This window comes from Melanostigma gelatinosum (genome assembly GCF_949748355.1).
Source record: "Melanostigma gelatinosum genome assembly, chromosome: 17".
Taxonomy (NCBI): Eukaryota; Metazoa; Chordata; class Actinopteri; order Perciformes; family Zoarcidae; genus Melanostigma; species Melanostigma gelatinosum.
The window spans coordinates 22,305,233-22,326,470 of NC_136650.1; the positions used below are offsets into that span (position 1 = coordinate 22,305,233).

At 42.0% G+C, this 21,238-nt stretch overlaps 2 protein-coding genes across 2 annotated transcripts; both read left to right on the forward strand.

Moving 5' to 3' along the window:
* Positions 1–7,137: 7,137 nt before the first annotated feature.
* LOC306791276 (uncharacterized protein) lies at positions 7,138–9,314 on the forward strand. The gene has a single exon (XM_079287927.1). It carries the CDS (start codon positions 7,269–7,271, stop codon positions 8,673–8,675), a length of 1,407 nt encoding a protein of 468 aa, XP_079144053.1. The 5' UTR covers positions 7,138–7,268; the 3' UTR covers positions 8,676–9,314.
* Positions 9,315–12,259: 2,945 nt separating this feature from the next.
* On the forward strand, positions 12,260–20,324 carry LOC306791448 (uncharacterized protein). The gene is made up of 6 exons (XM_079288168.1): positions 12,260–12,641; positions 13,446–13,595; positions 13,707–13,838; positions 16,592–16,615; positions 17,476–17,511; positions 18,628–20,324. Exons 1-6 carry the CDS (start codon positions 12,449–12,451, stop codon positions 19,632–19,634), a joined length of 1,542 nt encoding a protein of 513 aa, XP_079144294.1. The 5' UTR covers positions 12,260–12,448; the 3' UTR covers positions 19,635–20,324.
* Positions 20,325–21,238: the final 914 nt, after the last annotated feature.

Here is a 21,238-nt window from a genome sequence, read left to right on the forward strand (position 1 = left end):
CGTAGTAGGCTGAGTGAACCAGTCCACAATAATGACAGGAAGTTAATCAGACTAAAACACCGAAGAACAATGGACCAAACACAGAAAAGAGTCAGCATGATGTCAGAAGGGCTCCAAATCCCTAAACACACCTTGTTCGTTTCACGAGGTGGCACTGAACCTGAAAGACACCTGAGCTGACAGCGCGCTGAGCTGTGAGAGAGACATGTGAACATCTCACTGTTTTCCACCGCAAACAATGAGACAAAGACGGCCCGCTGTGCAGAGAGCCGCCCTGTTGAAAGCTGTCTCTGCAGCGGATGAATACCTCCGCTGCGAGACGAGTATCAGCCTTACGATGTTTGTCCGCGCTGTGATTTTGGATGAAAGCCGCAGAAAGCCGCAGCATTACGCTTCTTTTCACAGCGCTGCTATCAAAACACATCGGGGCTTTTTGAAAGGCTCTGCTCTCGCTGACAAGCCTGCGCTCTGCTGAGAACATTCTGTTCATGGGGTAGATGGGTGAGGTAGGGGGGGCTGGACATCTCCCGGCTTTGAAAGTGATCTGTACATCCACCACCTCGGGGGAAACATCCTCATCTTACAAAGACCACACACATACATAAACGTTCACATATGCACAGAGGAACCCCCATACACAAAGACATTCATGGACGTGAGGACAAGAGATAGTTGAAGTGACGGAGCCTCGTTCGCGGTTGTTTCTGAGGCCTGTTGACACACACACACACACACACACACACACACACACACACACACACACACACAGAGAGACACATGCTGCCCCTGGCACAGATTACCTACCATAAGCCACAAAACAATCGGATTGGCCGACGTGTCCCCCGGTGCCCTGAGGCCGCGCTTAGCCGGCTCATCTTGGCAGGAAGTCAGACTGCAGCTTGAGTTTCTGCACACCTGGACAGGTACAGGCGGGCATTCAGCGACATCCATACGGGGAGATACTACAGGTGAATAGGGTTAAAAAGTTAACTTGTAGATATCGCCGTGACAGTTCTCCTGTTGATTACTTACATTAAAGGTGCAGTGTGATCTGATGACATCTAGACGTGAGGTTGCAGGTTGCAAGCAACTCAAACTTCTCCCGTGTGCGAAGCGTGAAGGAGACGTACGGTCGCCGATTCAAAAACACAAGAACGTGAATGGCCCTTAGAGATTCACCTGTACTGTACCTTTAATACAAGTATTTCTTTGCATGACACCCTTTCTGAAATGTTATGTTTATTTACATAACTGGTGCATTATCTTGTAAATGTGTGCTAGTTTGCATTCATTTCTTGAACATGAATATGAACATTGGTTAAATAAAGTCAGGTTCAAAAGTCTTGTTTCATTTCGTTGAGATATTAGAGTCATGATATCTCTTTGTATCGCTTCATGAGTCAGAAAATACTGTCAACAGCCATAAAAAATCTATTTTTGTTGATAAAAGTAAAAGAAAGTTAAGAATATTGTGGTCTTGCAACAGGTATTCAATATACATCTGTAAGTAAGTAAGTTGGTGTTTGAAATGAATAAAGATTTATATAAAAAATTAATTCTTTCATCAGCACAAAACCTTTGTTATTTTAGTACATGTTTTCGGTCATATTTTTCTCTGCATTGGCTTCCCTGTTTTTCTCAGAGCCTATAGTAAAACCTATAAATGCATACTTTCCTTCCATTTATGAGGTATATAATACACTTTTTTCTTTGTAATCTTATTTGTTTCACCTGTCGTGTTATTATCCGGATCATTTGATTGCCTCCCATTGGTTGCTGCCACTATATAGGCTCCACTTATTCACTCCTCTTTTAGCTCTTCTTTGGACTCCTCACCAATAGACTGTTTCTCTCTCACTCACACAACCTGATAAATGTGCAGTGAAATGTGCCTTTAATGACGCTGATTGATCGGGCCGGATACGCCCCTGCAGAAAGTTTGAAGTTCAGAGCAGGATTGCACTGAAATACATTAATTCTGCTGATATTTGTGCATCGTAATTCAGGAACAGTAATGCACTTTGGACAAAGTTAATATTTGCTTCACTATGCTCAAACACACACCCACACACCCACAAACAGCCTGTTCCAATGTTCACATGTCCCAATTAACATAAAGGTCCTACGTACATCACCCACACATGTCTACAAGGTCTGGGGGTTTTGATTCATGAAAGGTTGGCCATTTTGGTGATTTAAAAAAAACAAGTGTGTGTAAAGTCAAGGTATTTTTTGGCACATTTAGTCACTTTTGGATGACAGACCAACTTTAGATCCCTGAAATGTTTAATCACAGGATCCCTCTGATGAAGAGACAATGGTTGTAAAACCTGAACAGTGAAGGGTGATTACACAACTCGTCCTTAATTATTTGTTGCATATTTGCACTCAAGTGTGTTCAAAACTTTATTGTATAGTTTGTATGACAACTGTGACAAATAAACATATGTATTAAAAGGCCACCAAACACCACGCTTTGACACATTTAAAAAATAATTCAGATTGATCTGTAACATTTATTTATAATCTGTTGTCTTTGCTTTTTATCATCGTCTACATTTCTTTTTCTAATGCTTGTGTTAAATCTCAGTATTATTCTTTATTGCAGAGTAACCTTTTAGCACATCCTTAAGAGTATGCCACCCTGCAAATGAGCATGCGTCTAATAAAACCACGGAATTCTGAATCTCTCAGTCATTGACAACATCTGCATTCAGTACATCTTTTCCAAGTGCAGATGTTCAACCTTATTTTGGAGAATCCAGACAGAAAAGGAAGTGGGGTTACAAAAGAAACTGCCTCAACACTGGCGCTCTCTGTTGGTAACCGCGGGTACTAAAGCTTTACAAAGGGCACAAATACAGAACAATCATGTGAAATATACTGACTCGTTGATAACATATGACCTGAGATGTTATCATTCATCATGTGACTTTTATAAACCATTCTCATTTCCTTATATCCAAATTTCTATTTTCACATTTTTTTCTGATAAAGCATCATTGACTCTAAGGAGAAATTAGATAATAAAGATTTGTTTTTAAGAAAGACAAGCAGTTTGAAATCTGGTGAAGCCGTCGTCAGTGTGGCGGTAAAGTGCTGATGTCTTCTGTCTGCTGATGGTTAGATGCAGTGGCGGCTGGTGGAACATGTTCTTGGGCCATCTTATCAATTTCAGCAAACATCCCAGTATGATTTAATGCAAAAACATGTCATTATCAAACACGCATTATTACTTGGCAGTTAAATATTTAACATGTATTCCAACACGAAAACAATCAGTAAATAACACTTATATAACATAATATAACATGTTCATTTATTGAGATGCTCCTATGGACCTTGTTGTAGGAGCTAAAGATCAGGAGAAGTAAACATGAAGTGTAATTATGAATACTGATGTTAAATTAAGCTATGATGAGTTTTCACTGTTAATTTAACATCTCTATTACATGTTGATGCCTCCATGACCAAGTTAAGCAGATGAGACTGAGGACAGCTATGTAGAAGAAAAGATTCACTTTGTCTAATATGTTGACAGAGTTCTCCATGTGTGTCCTGGTGTTCTCATGTTTCCTTACCTCCTCATCCCTCACTCCCTACCCTGGTGTTCTCATGTTTCCTTACCTCCTCATCCCTCACTCCCTACCCTGGTGTTCTCATGTTTCCTTACCTCCTCATCCCTCACTGCCTACCCTGGTGTTCTCATGTTTCCTTACCTCCTCATCCCTCACTGCCTACCCTGGTGTTCTCATGTTTCCTTACCTCCTCATCCCTCACTCCCTACCCTGGTGTTCTCATGTTTCCTTACCTCCTCATCCCTCACTCCCTACCCTGGTGTTCTCATGTTTCCTTACCTCCTCATCCCTCACTCCCTACCCTGGTGTTCTCATGTTTCCTTACCTCCTCATCCCTCACTCCCGTAACTGTCCGTGCTGGATCCTTTTAACTGACAAACAAGTTCAGTTAAAAGGGCTTTATCTACATCTATGAATGGAACAGGTTTCATATCCAGAATATAACTTCGATATGAAGTTTATTTTAAATTAATAACAATAAAATGATTGTGTTTCATGACAAATGTCATAAAGTCATGTTGTTAAACACTCCCGTGCAGTAGGTGGCAGCATGAACCTTAAACGTTGGTTTCTAGTCCGCCAAAAAATCTCAGAAGAAGAAGAAGATTCACGAGAGCTCTTGAGAGTTTGGTCCTCCTTGTTGTAAACTGGTTTCCCTCGTGAGTTCTACTCTTTTAGTCTTACAGTTCATCAGGTACAAACAAACAACCGGAGTGAACCACCGGAGCCCGCATGTGTCTGTTAGGGCTCTGAGTTTTACCTCAGACTCATCTCTGTTAGCCACGAATGCTAAACGAAGCTAGCGTAGCGTGCTAGCAGGAAATAGACGGACCTACACGGCGCTAGTCGGAGTCTCTGTTCGATAGAAACTAAACTGTGTTTTTCATCGACCCACAAAGTCCACGTGAACCTGTCTGAGTGGACTATGTGTCGTCTCGCTTCTTTTAAAACGTCTGGAGTGTCTCCTGGTGTTCTACGGAGCTAATGAGGTTAGCATGCTAGCAGGAAGTAGACGGACCCGAGCAACACAGCGCAGGTCAGAGTGAGAACATGGCTGCTGAAGAGATATCTGGTGTGTTTGAAAGAACGATAGCAGAGTACGAGGAGGAACTTTCTCGTTCAAAAGAGCAGAACGAGCGACAACGGAAACTACTGGACGCTGATTTCATCCCTCAGCTTCGGTCACACAGAGCAGGTTGGTTCAGTAAACACTCAGCATCTTAAACACACAAAGTAGATGAGAACGTGCAGCGTGTTGAAATCTAAAATATGTTCACGTCACATAAGAGAGCGAACGGAACGGTTTCCTGGTCCGGACAGCTTTTTTAGCGAACATTCCCATAAAATCCACATCTATTCGGCCCAAATCCTATCCTCGTTGTAAACACTGGGTGCTGTTGTTTTTCGGGGATATTAACTTGTTTCAGAGTTGCCAAAAGTACCATCAATGCTGTCAACACATCCGGGACCGTAGTTCTGTCCTTCACAATAAGATATCACGCTTCAACAACGCCAAATGATGCAATAAAAGCTCCTTCATTTCCATTTGAGTGTATACCACCACCTGCTGGATGTTTTGTTAAACTCTTCTCATGTCAATCACTTGCAAAACACCAGGTGATGCATGAATTTAACAATTATGTACACGTATATTGTACATAACAGTTACTATTATAACACAGTGCAGAGTAAGAGTTCTGTTACTACTAAAAACACAAATATTCATGATTGAAAAGCTACATTGTTGAAGGAAAAGACACATTACTTTTTCAAAATATTGAGAAGATGATGCAAACATTTATTTAAATATAAACGGGACAAAAACAAAATAAAAAATCGGGACACAAACAACATTTATAATAATCATCCTCATCATCAGCTCCTCGACTCAGCCCACACACATGGTGTGATACCATGAGTGGCAGCTGTTGCACTGGACCCACGACACCAATCCCCCCCAAGCTCTCAGGAGGGTCAGGTTTCCTGCACCGGCCGAACCCCCAAACTGTCTGCTCCATCTCTTCAGGAGTGTGACCTATTAACAGATTATTTTAACTTTAAACGGAAGAAAATTATCAGATGTTCATGGGTTGGCATACAAACAAAGTTAACATGAAGAACACTACGGTGGATGTTGTGGGTCCAGCAGACGAGGAGCTGGATGATGAAGGTCTGGTCTCTGCAGGTTAATGTAATGTTAAAATTAGCTTAGAAGCGAGCGAGTCGGACATGTCATGATGTTCAGAGAAGAAGACAACTTTAGTACTGTTAAAAGCATCTTGCCGGTCAACCTTTTTTGTTAACAGTCCTAGTGAGAGGTAGGTCAAATGTCAAAGGTACTTCATCCATAGTGTAGCGACCCTGTCAGTAACAGCTGGTAGCAGAGGGGAGGAGGGGGTTAACTGTTCTGTGTCGGGAGCTAGTAAATGTTGTGTTGGACCGGAAGTTGTGGTTGTTGTTGTGGAAAACACACTGTACGGATAATGTTCGAGGGAGTTGCTCGGCAATAAGAGCGACGGTTTCTGTGAATAAACTCCTTGCAAGGACCCTGTCACCGACTCGTAAGTGGAACATTACAATATTTATGTTAAATGTGTTGGCGGCGCAAAGCTACGAAAAATCTGTATATAAGCCGCACCGGTGTATAAGCCGCAGTCTCAAAGCATGGGGGGGGGAGTAGCGGCTGATAGTCCGGAAAGTATGGTATACGTCCGGGTCCGGATAGGACAGCGTCTGGGTCCGGATCCGGACCGCGGTCTGCCTGTTGGCGACTCCTGTAATAGGGTGTACAAAATGGCACAGGCTGTTCCTGACTCCAACTCTAATGTTATAGAAACAAGAACAACTCCCGCAAAGAGAAACTTTGTCTCACAGCCAGGTCAAACACATGTCATTTTTTAGTTTGTTTTAGTTTGAATGAGGTCTGAATATGTTCTACAAAATGTGCAACATGTCTCCCCACATTATAGGAAAGGAGTGATATCAGTGCATTAGTTGTTAACATGAAATTACAGTTTTCTAAGGTGTTTATGTAATTCATTATTTTCCACAGACCTCCAGCCGCTGTTGGTGGTTAAAGAAGAGCAGCAGGAGTGGAGCTCCAGTCTGGACCAGGAGGACCCAGAACCCCCACACATTAAAGAGGAAGAGGAGGACCCAGAGCCCCCACACATTAAAGAGGAACAGGAGGACCCAGAGCCCCCACACATTGAAGAGGAACAGGAGGACCCAGAGCCCCCACACATTAAAGAGGAACAGGAGGACCCAGAGCCCCCACACATTAAAGAGGAACAGGAGGACCCAGAGCCCCCACACATTAAAGAGGAACAGGAGGACCCAGAGCCCCCACACATTAAAGAGGAACAGGAGGACCCAGAGCCCCCACATGTTGAAGAGGACCAGGAGGACCCAGAGCCCCCACACATTAAAGAGGAACAGGAGGACCCAGAGCCCCCACACATTAAAGAGGAACAGGAGGACCCAGAGCCCCCACACATTAAAGAGGAACAGGAGGACCCAGAGCCCTCACACATTAAAGAGGAACAGGAGGAACTCTGGACCAGTCAGGAGGGAGAGCAGCTTCAGGGTCTGGAGGAGGCTGATATCAAGTTCTCATTCACTCCTGTGAAGAGTGAAGACGATGACGAGGAAGCTCAGTCCTCACAGCTTCAGCAAAGACAAACTGAACAGATGGAAACAGAAGCTGATGGAGAGGACTGTGGAGGACCAGAACCAGATGAGAACTCAGATCCAGATAGACATCCAGAACCAGATACTAATGAGAAGACTGGAGACTCTTCTGACACTGATGACAGTGGTGATTGGAAGGTGACCAGAAAATCTCAGTTGGGTTTAAACTCTGTGAATAATGATGACGTTTCTGTCAGTGATTCAAGATGTAGTGCTGGTGAGAAACCTTTCAGCTGCTCAGAATGTGGTAAAGGTTTCACTCGAAATAGAAATCTGAAGAAACACATGAGATTCCACACAAGAGAGAAACCTTTCAGCTGCTCAGAATGTGATAAAAGTTTCACTCAAAATGGACATCTGAAGACACACATGAGATTCCACACAGGAGAGAATCTTTTCAGCTGCTCAGTCTGCAATAAATCTTTTTCAGTGAGGGGACATTTACAGACACACATGGTAACTCACACAGGAGAGAAACCGTTCAGCTGCTCTGAATGTGGTAAAAGTTTCACTCACAATGGACATCTGAAGACACACATGAGATTCCACACAGGAGAGAAACCTTTCAGCTGCTCAGTCTGTAATAGATCTTTTTCAGTGAGTGGACATTTACAGACACACATGGTAACTCACACAGGAGAGAAACCTTTCAGCTGCTCTGAATGTGGTAAAAGTTTCACTCAAAGTGGAAGTCTGCATACACACATGAGATGTCACACAGAAGAGAAACCTTTCAGCTGCTCAGAATGTGGTAAAGGTTTCACTGGAAGTGGAAATCTGAATACACACATGAGAGTCCACACAGGAGAGAAACCTTTCAGCTGCTCAGTTTGTAATAGATATTTTTCAGTGAGTGGACATTTAAAGACACACATGGTAACTCACACAGGAGAGAAACCTTTCAGCTGCTCAGAATGTGGTAAATGTTTCACTCAAAATGGAGATCTGAAGAAACACATGAGATTCCACACAGGAGAGAAACCTTTCAGCTGCGCTGAATGTGGTAAAACTTTCACTCTAAATGGAAGTCTGACGAGACACATGATATGTCACACAGGAGAGAAACCTTTCAGCTGCTCAGAATGTGGTAAAAGTTTCACTCAACGTGGAAGTCTGAAGAAACACATGAGATGTCACACAGGAGAGAAACCTTTCAGCTGTTCAGAATGTGGTAAAAGTTTCACTGGAAGTGGGCATCTGAAGACACACATGAGATTCCACACAGAGCAACCTTTCAGCTGCTCAGTCTGTAATAGGTCTTTTTCAGTGAGTCGAAATTTACAGAGACACATGCTAACTCACACAGGAGAGAAACCTTTCAGCTGCTCAGAATGCAGTAAAAGTTTCACTCAAAATGGAAGTCTGAATAGACACATGGTAAGTCACACAGGAGAGAAACCCCTTTAGTTGTTCTGGTTTTGATGAATTTGACATTGATTTCACTCCCTCACCGGTCAACAAGACCCTGAGATATTTGAACTCCCTCTCTTGGGGCAGTGACTCATTTCCAACTTGGAGGGCGGTATCCACCGATTCCCTGCAGAGAAACATGGCCTCAGACCCGGAGGTACTGACTCATCCTGACGGCTTCCCACTAAGAGTTATACTTTCAGATATCAATATACTCTTTGCATGTCATCCCATATTGCTTAGAGATGTTTCAATTATTGAATTGCTTTAATGTGTGACTTTCTATCATCAAAATGTGATCATACGTGCTTGTAATGTTGACTGTTATGTTAAAGCTGATGAATTAAGTGAACTTTGGGTTAAACTCACTCTGACATGATTGAATGACAGCCAGCAGAGGAGAAAGATTGTAAATTCAAAAACGAACTATTGTCTTAGTTAGGGGACGTCCTGTTCAGTGAGGGCTAGACGGACACCTTCTACAAAGGAGGGGCTAGCAGACAAGCATTCAACTTAAAAAGTAGGTATGTCAGAAGGGAGAGGACTATTGGAACTGTTTTGTCCAATGATTTAAGAATGTTCTGTTGTCTACCTTATGGACCCGGAGGTTGCAGAAAGCGCCAACGAGAAGGGTACAAATAGGAGACAAAGGATCGAGGCTTCTGGTCGCTCTTTGACTTTTTGAGAACTTGGTACATTTGAGGTTTTGTGTGATCTATCATTTCACTTGTATTACTCATTTTTGTAACCTTTTTCTAAACTTATTGTAAAAACCAAATAAAACTGGATTGTATTTTGTGCATTCCAACCAAAGTCCAGTGTTGCTCGTCTCTGGTGGGGCCCTGGTAGTCTCCTCAAGGTGAGGGAGCTCTTCCCCTGGGATAGGCTGACAGTAGTACATTTATTAGACATGTGATCTGAATGACAATCCTGTTACAAGCTGAGGTAAAGATGGTGTTGTTCAGCATTGTTGTGATTTACTAACTTCGTTGGCTGAGATTGATTCTGAAGCTCTGCTAACGTATCACATGTGATGTTGCACAGTTGGTTAATAATGTTGAGACATTAGCTGAAGTGTATTAGGAAGCAATAGGGGTTAGATTGGTATCTAAATGGGTGTTAGGGCCAGGATCCTGAAGCTGCGCTGAATAACTGAGCGAGGTTCCTAACCACACGGGGTTCCTCCTCCAGCGGTGGCCCTTTAGAGCGGGTCCATCGTGGAGTACATCCAGTCCTCCCACACCTGTTGCACACGCACACCTAAATCCGTTGATATCGGTCAGTTGGGAAGGCCGACGTTTTTAGCCTGAAATAAGTGATACGACGGTGGCTAGTGGTATTAAGTTATCCTGGTTTTCGCATCTCTAAGCAGGCTAAGACAGTCTCGCGTGTAGATTTTGGGGGATGCGTTCATTACTTAGGTCAGAGGTTATTGAACAAGCCGTCTTCCAGCGCTTCATTCGCACTGGGAGGGGGTAACGGTTACGCAGCTAGGCTGTACACCTTCTCAGCAGCATTTCCTGTACCAACAACCGGGAGAGAGCTGCGCCTCGCTTGGGATGTCAGGATACTATAGACGGTTCTGCAAAAACGTCTCCTCTGTAGCAGCTCCACTGACTGCTTTAACCAGTCCCCCAAAGCCCTTTGTGTGGTCTAGTGAGTGCAAACAGTCTTTTGAAAGTCTTAAGAGTATAATGCGTTGCACTCCTGTCCTGACTGCCCCAGATTTCTCCTCGCCTTTCAAGCTGGAAGTTGATGCCAGTGCAGTTGGAGCTGGGGCAGTTCTGCAAGAGGATGACCAGGGCATCGATCATCCTGTGAGTTACTTCTCACGGAAGTTCAACAAACATCAACTTCGGTCTTCCACCATAGAGAAGGAAGCTCGAGCAATGTTGTTCGCCCTACAACATTTTGAGGTTTACCTTGGGTCAAGTGTTAAGCCTATTCAAGTTTTCACAGATCATAACCCTCTTGTGTTTATATCCAGAATGTATAACTACAACCAGCGTCTTATGCGTTGATCTCTGATCATTCAAAACTACAACCGTGTCAGAAAAAAGGGTCTGAAAATGTTCTTGCGGATACTTTGTCTCGTGCGCTGTGTTATGAGTGGGGGTGTTATGTGTTGTGTTTTCTGCCCTTCTTTCTTTCTCTCTCCCTCATTTTCCTATCAGCTGTCAATCAGTTGATTGGGTTCCACCTGTGGGGGCCGGTCGTGCTGCTCCGTGGGTTGCACCAACTTCAGGCTGGCCAATCAGCAGAGTGAGAGCCAAGAATAAAGGCAGTAAACCTCAGGAGTCAACCGGGCTTCATTAGCTATGTCCCCAGTCAGGGTCTGCATCCTTCGGAGGACCCAGCCTTCGCGGTCTATGTGGTCCGGGTCCTTTGAGGACCGCAAAGGCTAGACCGTGCAGTCTCCGAAATGAGACGGCCTACCCTACAGAGGACTTCCTGTTTGCGTCAACAGCTGTTCCCGCCCCCCCCCCCTTGCTGCTCCCATCGCCTAGAATCCCTGCTCAGCAGGATTATACACATGTGTATAAATACATATATATTTATGGTGTATGTATATATATATATATGTATATATATATATATGTATATATATATATATATATGTATATATATATATATATATGTATATATATATATATATATGTATATATATATATATATATATGTATATATATATATATATATGTATATGTATATATATATATATATGTATATGTATATATATATATATGTATATATATATATATGTATATGTATATATATATATGTATATGTATATATATGTATATGTATATATATATATATGTATATATATATGTGTATATATATGTATATATGTATATATGTATATATGTATATATATATATATATATGTATATATACTTCCTCAAGTATGTGTTTTCATTTATTGAACATTATGTCTGTTGTTTCTGTTCGGTCACTCAGTCCCACACACTTGTTACTTTAACCACCAGGTGTCCCTGTTGTTCCTCGTGTATATTGTTTTTCATGGTGTTGAGAAAATGTGTTGTTATGATTTACGTCAGATGTTTTACTTTGTTATTTTTGTAGCCCTTGACTACTAATGTGTACATTGAACAGAGTACATACTGTGATGTGAAATTATTGTATCTGTGTGTAGTTGAATGAAATCACACAGTTCTGTTTTACATTGTTGAGGGACCAGAGGTGCAGAAAATAATCAGAAGGAAATTAATTGGTGATATTTTGTCTTCTACAGAAACAAATAAATGTTAGAAAACAATCACGAGTCGTCTCTTTCCATGCCCTACCCACAACTGTTACATGTGGAAAAGATGGAAGGTAACTGATGATCGGAATAATCATTTACGATTTCTTATTGTAGTATGTAGTATTCTAGTGCTTTTATTTTGAAGGTTACATGCCACGCATCAGCGGAACCAGATGTTCCTCCATTATCAACATGGCGCCTAACGTTGTTAGCATCAGCAGCGTCTCTTTGTTGTGCGGATAAAGCCTCCGTTAGCTCCATCAGCACTGATCCATCAGAGTCTCTGTGTCTGGATAAACATATCTGAATGGACTTTTAGCTCTTCGCCTTTTTTTCTGGATGTTTTTCCTCTGACTCATCTCCCGGTAGCCTACAAAGCTATTAGAGTTAGCTTAGCATGCTAGCTGGAAACAGACTGGCGGGGAAGTGATCAACACAGCGCTAGTCAGAGTTTAATGAGAGTAAACTGAGTTTGTGACGCAGTTTGTGTGGTTGTGTGAAAATGTCTAAAGTCCAAATGCTGAGATGTTTCGTCAACCAGCGACTAACTGCGGCTGCTGAAGAGATATTTGGTGTGTTTGAAAGAACGATAGCAGAGTACGAGGAGGAACTTTCTCGTTCAAAAGAGCAGAACGAGCAACAACGGAAACTACTGGACGCTGATTTCATCCCTCAGCTTCGGTCACACAGAGCAGGTTGGTTCAGTAAACACTCAGCATCTCAAACACACAAAGTAGATGAGATGAGAACGTGCAGCGTGTTGAAATCATGTGTGTTGTATAGAGTGGTCTCGTGTGACGTCACAGTTTAGCTGTCGGCCATGTTGGGATCCATAAACTTCACATACGTCCACGGATTTGGTGTATCTTCACCTTTGAAAGATTTGACATCCACACCGGCATGTAGTGTAGTGGCCACGTTCGTCACCCAGCCTCATTCAATTCAATATCTGTATGATATATTTACTGGTTCTAGTGGGTGTCAGAAATACAACAATAAAACAAAGGTATGTTACTTTTTTGAAAGACATCCAGCATTGATCACTGTCATGCAGTAGATGTATTTATTATAAGGTATTGAATAACCAATAGAAGTTGCTGCCACTAGATGTCACTGTAGGCTACAGTGTGCGCAACATGTCAAGAAATAACGCAAATAAGAATAACGAGTTTTACTGGAACTAGGCTTGTAGTGCATCTATAGTGATGGCACACAGACATTATTTTTGGTAATAACCCCCCTTCCCCAGAAGTAGGCCTATACACAGATTTATAGGCCTACCAATAACTAGTAGGAGACAGAGTTGTATCTAAAAATGTTGTTAAAAGTTTACAACATTCATGTAAATAGACTATAGAGTATGATCTGTATTTGCTCTCTACTGCACACGTTGCAGTTTGTTTATTATTTTTGGTATAGAATGAAGCTGGGACCTTTCTTTCATATTACATATTTGTTGAAATTTATTTAAAAATAAATAAATACATATTCTCTTGCAGATTCACATCAGGTCTTCAATGATGCACAGTCTGTTCTTCAGTTTGTTGGTCCCACGTGTATATTTTGCACTGTGCAAGTAGAGGCTTCTGAAGTGCATCTACATCAAAAACATCTAAGGGATGCTGTTCATTTTCGCGATGGAGATACAGGTACTTAAACATGATTGAAGAGAAAATACTGTATGCTCCTGGTTTTTACAACAGTTTAAGCAAATCTTCATGTCACTAATATTCCTAATTTTATGCAATGTTCTTCGACAGAGAAACTTGTGTTGGCATGCTTTTGCCAGGACGCAAATCAAAGCCACAGATGCCACAGTCATTGTCCGTTCTGCAGCTACAGAGTGTTTTCCCGAATTCCGAACTTCAGGAAACACCTTCAACAAGTTCATGGTAAGTATATGTCACACTCAAAGGTATTTACAAGGCCAACAACTAAGGGAAATACATGATGGTATTGATAGACAATTTATGTTTGGCATAAAGACATTCAAATACTGAATTACAACATTGGCCTCCCTTTCGATCTCTATATCCAAAACAAAATGATGTATAAATATCACCTGTAAATATATTTGAAGCCTCTAGGGCAGGGGTGTCCAAACTACGGCCCGCGGGCCAAGTACGGCCCGCGGCCCATTTTGAATTGGCCCACAGCAACTTCTAAAAATATAATGTAATATGGCCCACACTTGAAACTTGCGCTTGACTGTATTGTACTTCTTAGTTTCACCACTAGGTGGAGATACTGTGTTGAACAAGGCAGCTTCTCCACAAAATAAGAGCAATCAAAGAAACGTTTAGCCCCGGATGATGACACGTCCTACACTGGTGCCGAGCGAGAACAGAAAGTTAAATGGCAGTTAGCTCAATAACAGTATTTTTTTCCGTGCAAACAAAACACAAGAAAAAGTCACAACAGCAGCCACGAGGTAGCTCAACTCATTGCCCGCCACGGGAAACCTTTCTCAGATGGTGACTTCATAAAACAGTGCCTCACTAAAGTCGCAAGTGCCCGGAATAAATGCAGGAATTCAACAACGTTAGCGTGTCCAGAAACACAGTTGTGCGGCGAATCGAAGACTTGTCAGCTAACCTAAACCATCAAGTGTCAGATAAAGCTCGTGCTTTTGCTTTTTACTCCATTGCATATGATGAGAGCACAGATGCCACAGACACCGCACAGCTGTTCATTTGTTTGCGGGGAGTTACGATCATTTCTGCATTAGGAGCTGCTTGATTTTAGGAGTCTAAAGAGCACAACAACAGGTAAGGACATGTTTGAAGCTGTGTCAGATGCAGTTGACAAGATGGGACAAGCTGTGTGGAGTTATAACAGATAGGGCTCCAGCTATGAAAGGCGAGCACAAGAGAGCAGAGGTGAGGCTGTTAAAATGCAGCGTATCACCCACCAACAAGCCCTCTGTGCTCAGACAGTCCAGCTGGCGATGTGATGAACATGGTTGTGAAAACTGTCAACATAATTCGAGCACGAGGGCACTCTACGCAACTTCAATGTTGCGCACTTCCCCACGCAGTCCGAAGTCAAATGTGCTTTTCCAAAGGCCAACCTTTCTGCTGAAAGGGGGAAATACGTGTCCGTGATAACGTCTCTCATGACAGAACTCAGTCAGTGCTGCGTGGCGGCTGGTCAATAGAGGGCGATAGGGCGCCGCCTCACCTTGAGCCACAACAAATAAAATAAAATGAATAATAATAATAATAAACTATACAAATAGTAAATATTTGTGTTTTTAAAATATGGAATCACCCATAATATGTGTAAAATATGATATCTGCGGTAAATATATGCTTTTACTGCATGTCCTCTGCGTGTGCACGTCTCAGCAGCTCTGGGGCGCTGGAGAAACTGCCCAAAAGAGCAGTGAAGCAGTTTAGCCAATTGCTGATTAAAGATATAAATGTGTGACATACAATTTAGCCAATCAGCGCCCTCAAATAGATTCAGCTTGGAGCAGAATCGATTCTGCCCCAAGCTGCGCGTTCCCGTCCGGACGAGTCTCTACAGGCGGGCGCGAGCTCCAGCGCGAGCACTACTCCTCCAAGACCCGTTTGAGAGGAGAACTTTGAGGAGAAACTGCAGAGCTGATATCAGATCAGCCTGACCTCACAATCAGACAGCAGACTAGCAGGAAAGGGAAGCCGTACATGCGAAGCTACCAGCTGTAAATAAGATGTCCTGACGTGTTTGTCAAAGTGTTATTTTCTGCTTTTTTTCATGTTGGAATAAATGTTAAATATTTAACTGCAAAGTAGCAATACGTGTTTGATACCTTCATTTATTTAGCATTAAATCATACTGGGATGTTTACTGAAATTGATTCGATGTGGCACAGCCCAACCTAGAACATGTTCCACCAGCTGCCATGGCTTTCAATATGTTTCTCTCATTGAGAGAGACATCGAGCTGTTCTCAACTGCCTTCTATTTGAAAAATTAGTCTGTTCGGCTCAACATACGTGAGCAAACATCTCTGTTAAATCTGAACAAAAGCACATTGAGAACCAAATTTGATTGATTTTGCTCACTTTAACACACTAGGGGTGAGGCGATCGGACCCGAGTGGCCCAGCCCTTGGTATATTTTTCTGTATGTGGCCCTCAGTGAAAAAAGTTTGGACACCCCTGCTCTAGGGGCACTAAAAGGCCATATCACAATCAGACCACAGTTGACAGTCCTTTTGTTTAAATCCACTTATAAAATATTAAACTTTACCTTTTAAGATATTAAATACATAAATGTCATTCATCCAATGTGAAATGCAGTGTTCTTATGTAATGTTCTGTTCATTGAGGGTTTTAAATTACATCATGTTTTTATTTTGTTTAATTTAAACTAAACTTTTAAGGGTGAATATGTTGTAAATGTATTAGAAATGTTGCTACTAAGAATGACAACTATACATGTAGTCAAGAACAAATATCTGTAGTCCCATTATATCAGTAAGTAAAAATACTTTTTTATGAATAAATTAATCTTTCAAATTCGGGGAATTAGGGTCTCTGAGAAACCATTATGTTAAAGGTTAGCTTCAGAGCCCAATGTTGCAAAGACTTGAAGTGGTAAAGTAACTATAAAGATTTATTTTATTGGAATTCAATGACCAATTTTTCTTTCATTTGCAGGTATTGAATCATACAAGATAACAGGTAATATTTTCCTTTTTTTAAAGATATATTTTAAGATATAACATCTAGCACCCATACTATCATCCATCTTTCCATTGCCATTGTGTATATATATGTATGTATATGTGTATGTATGTATGTATGTATTTATATGTACATATATATATATGTGTGTGTGTGTGTGTGTGTGTGTGTGTGTGTGTGTGTGTGTGTGTGTGTGTGTGTGTGTGTGTGTGTGTGTGTGTGTGTGTATATGTATATGTACATATATATGTATGTATATTTATATGTATGTATGTATGTATGTATATATGTATGTATATATGTATGTATGTATATATGTATGTGTATATATATATATATATATATATATATGTATGTGTGTGTGTGTGTGTGTATATATATATATGTATATATGTGTGTATATATGTATATGTGTGTGTATATATATGTGTGTGTATATATATATATATATATATGTATATATGTGTATGTATGTATATATGTATATATATATCCATCCATCCATCCATCCAGTTTTTCTTTTGGATATATATTTATACTTATATTGTATATAGCCGTTAAATGTTTATACCTACATCTGTTCTTTTTTGCTGCCCTTTTTTATTCTTTATGGATATTTTTTCTTGTTTAGTGTAAATTTGTGTTTGTACATTGAGAGCAGAGTGGAAACTGGAGACAAATTCCATGTATGCGTAATTCTGATTCTGAGGTTACTATATTTGACAATTTTTTCCTTAATACCTCAGAACTTGACACTGCAAGCAAACACATTTACTTCAGAAATTGTTGTAAAAAAATGAATAAGAGTTACATGGAACATAATGTGTTCTGTGAATCCTTTGTTTTTGTTCTTTTAGAAAGAGCTGCAAAAAAGGCTGACGCAGAGAAAGCAGGTGATATCCCACATCCAAAAGTTTCACAGAAGAATAAAACTATTCCATGCATACATTGCAGTTCATTACTTTCATCTCATTCCAATCTGAGACGCCATATGCGTGAGGTTCACAACCGTCCGTCAACCCCTATGATGTGCATAGACCCTGACAATGGCATTTATGTCACGCCAAAACATGATTCAGGCCCTCTGTTCCCGATTCATGTCATTAAATCTACAAGCACACCAGTTATCGATTGCGAAGTTTCAGTCTGTCGGAAATTGATGGATATTGCGAAAGCATCCTCCTGATGTTGTAGAGCAGGAATCTGCAGGAGCGTGTAACTGACGAAATGCTTGCTGAGAATGACAGTTGGTCATCCAGGGTCACACCCAGGTTCCTCGCAGTCCGAGTTGGTGTCAGCATGCGTGGTTCCGACACGGCCCCCCTCCATGTCACCTGGTAGGAATGACCTGTCGGGTAGGAGGTGTTCCACCTCAGCCAGCCTAGGAGTCCTTACCCCGGGAGGCATGATGCCGCAGCTAATGCACGGGTTCTCCAAGAGGCTCTCCGTCAGATGCTCGAGGCAGACAAGAGGGCCAACGGTCATGACCGTCTTCAGGCTGAAGAGGAGTCATACATGTCTAACAGCCGGGGGAGATAAAAACGTTCAAAATACTTTCTCATTGGTGAACAAAGGTAATAGACAGCGATCAACAATGATAATAGCGATATTAGCGGTCAGCAAAAAAGAAGACTGCTTATCTCACCCCGTCGTATTCATCAAACTAAACCACGGAACAGCATATATCCCCATTGCTATCCCCAACACCATGTTACTCAATTACCGTAAGTGACCTAATAGGGTGTACAAAATGGCACAGGCTGTTCCTGACTCCTACTCTTATGTTATAGAAACTAGAACAACTCCTACAAAGAGAAACTTTGTCTCACAGCCAGCTCAAACACATGTCCGTTTTTAGTTAGTTTGAGTTTGAATGAGGTCTGAATATGTTCTACAAAATGTGCAACATGTCTCCCCACATCATAGGAAAGTAGTGACATCGGTGGATTAGTTATTAACATGAAATTACAGTTTTCTAAGGTGTTTATGTAATTCATTATTTTCCACAGACCTCCAGCCGATGTTGGTGGTTAAAGAAGAGCAGCAGGAGTGGAGCTCCAGTCTGGACCAGGAGGACCCAGAGCCCCCACACATTAAAGAGGAAGAGGAGGACCCAGAGCCCCCACACATTAAAGAGGAAGAGGAGGACCCAGAGCCCCCACACATTAAAGAGGAAGAGGAGGACCCAGAGCCCCCACACATTAAAGAGGAACAGGAGGAACTCTGGACCAGTCAGGAGGGAGAGCAGCTTCAGGGTCTGGAGGAGGCTGATATCACCACGTTCCCATTCACTCCTGTGAAGAGTGAAGATGATGAAGAGGAAGCTCAGTCCTCACAGCTTCAGCAAAGACAAACTGAACAGATGGAAACAGAAGCTGATGGAGAGGACTGTGGAGGACCAGAACCAGATGAGAACTCAGATCCAGATAGACATCCAGAACCAGATACTGATGAGAAGACTGGAGACTCTTCTGACACTGATGACAGTGGTGATTGGAAGGTGACCAGAAAATCTCAGTTTGGTTTAAACTCTGTGAATAATGATGAAGTTTCTGTCAGTGATTCAAGATGTAGTGCTGGTGAGAAACCTTTCAGCTGCTCAGAATGTGGTAAAGGTTTCACTCGAAATAGAAATCTGAAGAGACACATGAGATTCCACACAGGAGAGAAACCTTTCAGCTGCTCAGAATGCAGTAAAATTTTCACTCTAAATGGAAGTCTGAAGAGACACATGGTAACTCACACAGGAGAGAAACCTTTCATCTGCTCAGAATGTGGTAAATGTTTCACTCGAAATGGAAGTCTGAAGAAACACATGAGATTCCACACAGGAGAGAAATCTTCCAGCTGCTCAGAATGTAATAGGTCTTTTTCAGTGAGTGAACATTTACAGAGACACATGCTAACTCACACAGGAGAGAAACCTTTCAGCTGCTCAGAATGCAGTAAAAGTTTCACTCAAAATGGAAGTCTGAATAGACACATGGTAAGTCACACAGGAGAGAAACCCCTTTAGTTCTGGTTTTGATGAATTTGACATTGATTTCACTCCCTCACCGGTCAACAAGACCCTGAGATATTTGAACTCCCTCTCTTGGGGCAGTGACTCATTTCCAACTTGGAGGGCGGTATCCACCGATTCCCTGCAGAGAAACATGGCCTCAGACTCGGAGGTACTGACTCATCCTGACGGCGTCCCACTAAGAGTTATACTTTCAGATATCAATATACTCTTTGCATGTCATCCCATATTGCTTAGAGATGTTTCAATTATTGAATTGCTTTAATGTGTGACTTTCTATCATTTATCAAAATGTGATCATACGTGCTTGTAATGTTGACTGTTATGTTAAAGCTGATGAATTAAGTGAACTTTGGGTTAAACTCACTCAGACATGATTGAATGACAGCCAGCAGAGGAGAAAGATTGTAAATTCAAAAACGAACTATTGTCTTAGTTAGGGGACGTCCTGTTCAGTGAGGGCTAGACGGACACCTTCTACAAAGGAGGGGCTAGCAGAAAAGCATTCAACTTAAAAAGTAGGTATGTCAGAAGGGAGAGGACTATTGGAACTGTTTTGTCCAATGATTTAAGAATGTTCTGTTGTCTACCTTATGGACCCGGAGGTTGCAGAAAGCGCCAACGAGAAGGGTACAAATAGGAGACAAAGGATCGAGGCTTCTGGTCGCTCTTTGACTTTTTGAGAACTTGGTACATTTGAGGTTTTGTGTGATCTGTCATTTCACTTGTATTACTCATTTTTGTAACCTTTTTCTAAACTTATTGTAAAAACCAAATAAAACTGGATTGTATTTTGTGCATTCCAACCAAAGTCCAGTGTTGCTCGTCTCTGGTGGGGCCCTGGTAGTCTCCTCAAGGTGAGGGAGCTCTTCCCCTGGGATAGGCTGACAGTAGTACATTTATTAGACATGTGATCTGAATGGCAGTCCTGTTACAAGCTAAGGTAAAGATGGTGTTCAGCATTGTTGTGATTTACTAACTTCGTTGGCTGAGATTGATTCTGAAGCTCTGCTAACGTATCACATGTGATGTTGCACAGTTGGTTAATAATGTTGAGACATTAGCTGAAGTGTATTAGGAAGCAATAGGGGTTAGATTGGTATCTAAATGGGTGTTAGGGCCAGGATCCTGAAGCTGCGCTGAATAACTGAGCGAGGTTCCTAACCACACGGGGTTCCTCCTCCAGCGGTGGCCCTTTAGAGCGGGTCCATCGTGGAGTACATCCAGTCCTCCCACACCTGTTGCACACGCACACCTAAATCCGTTGATATCGGTCAGTCGGGAAGGCCGACGTTTTTAGCCTGAAATAAGTGATACGACGGTGGCTAGTGGTATTAAGTTATCCTGGTTTTCGCATCTCTAAGCAGGCTAAGACAGTCTCGCGTGTAGATTTTGGGGGATGCGTTCATTACTTAGGTCAGAGGTTATTGAACAAGCCATCTTCCAGCGCTTCATTCGCACTGGGAGGGGGTTACGCAGCTAGGCTGTACACCTTCTCAGCAGCATTTCCTGTACCAACAACCGGGAGAGCGCTGCGCCTCGCTTGGGATGTCAGGATACTATAGACGGTTCTGCAAAAACGTCTCCTCTGTAGCAGC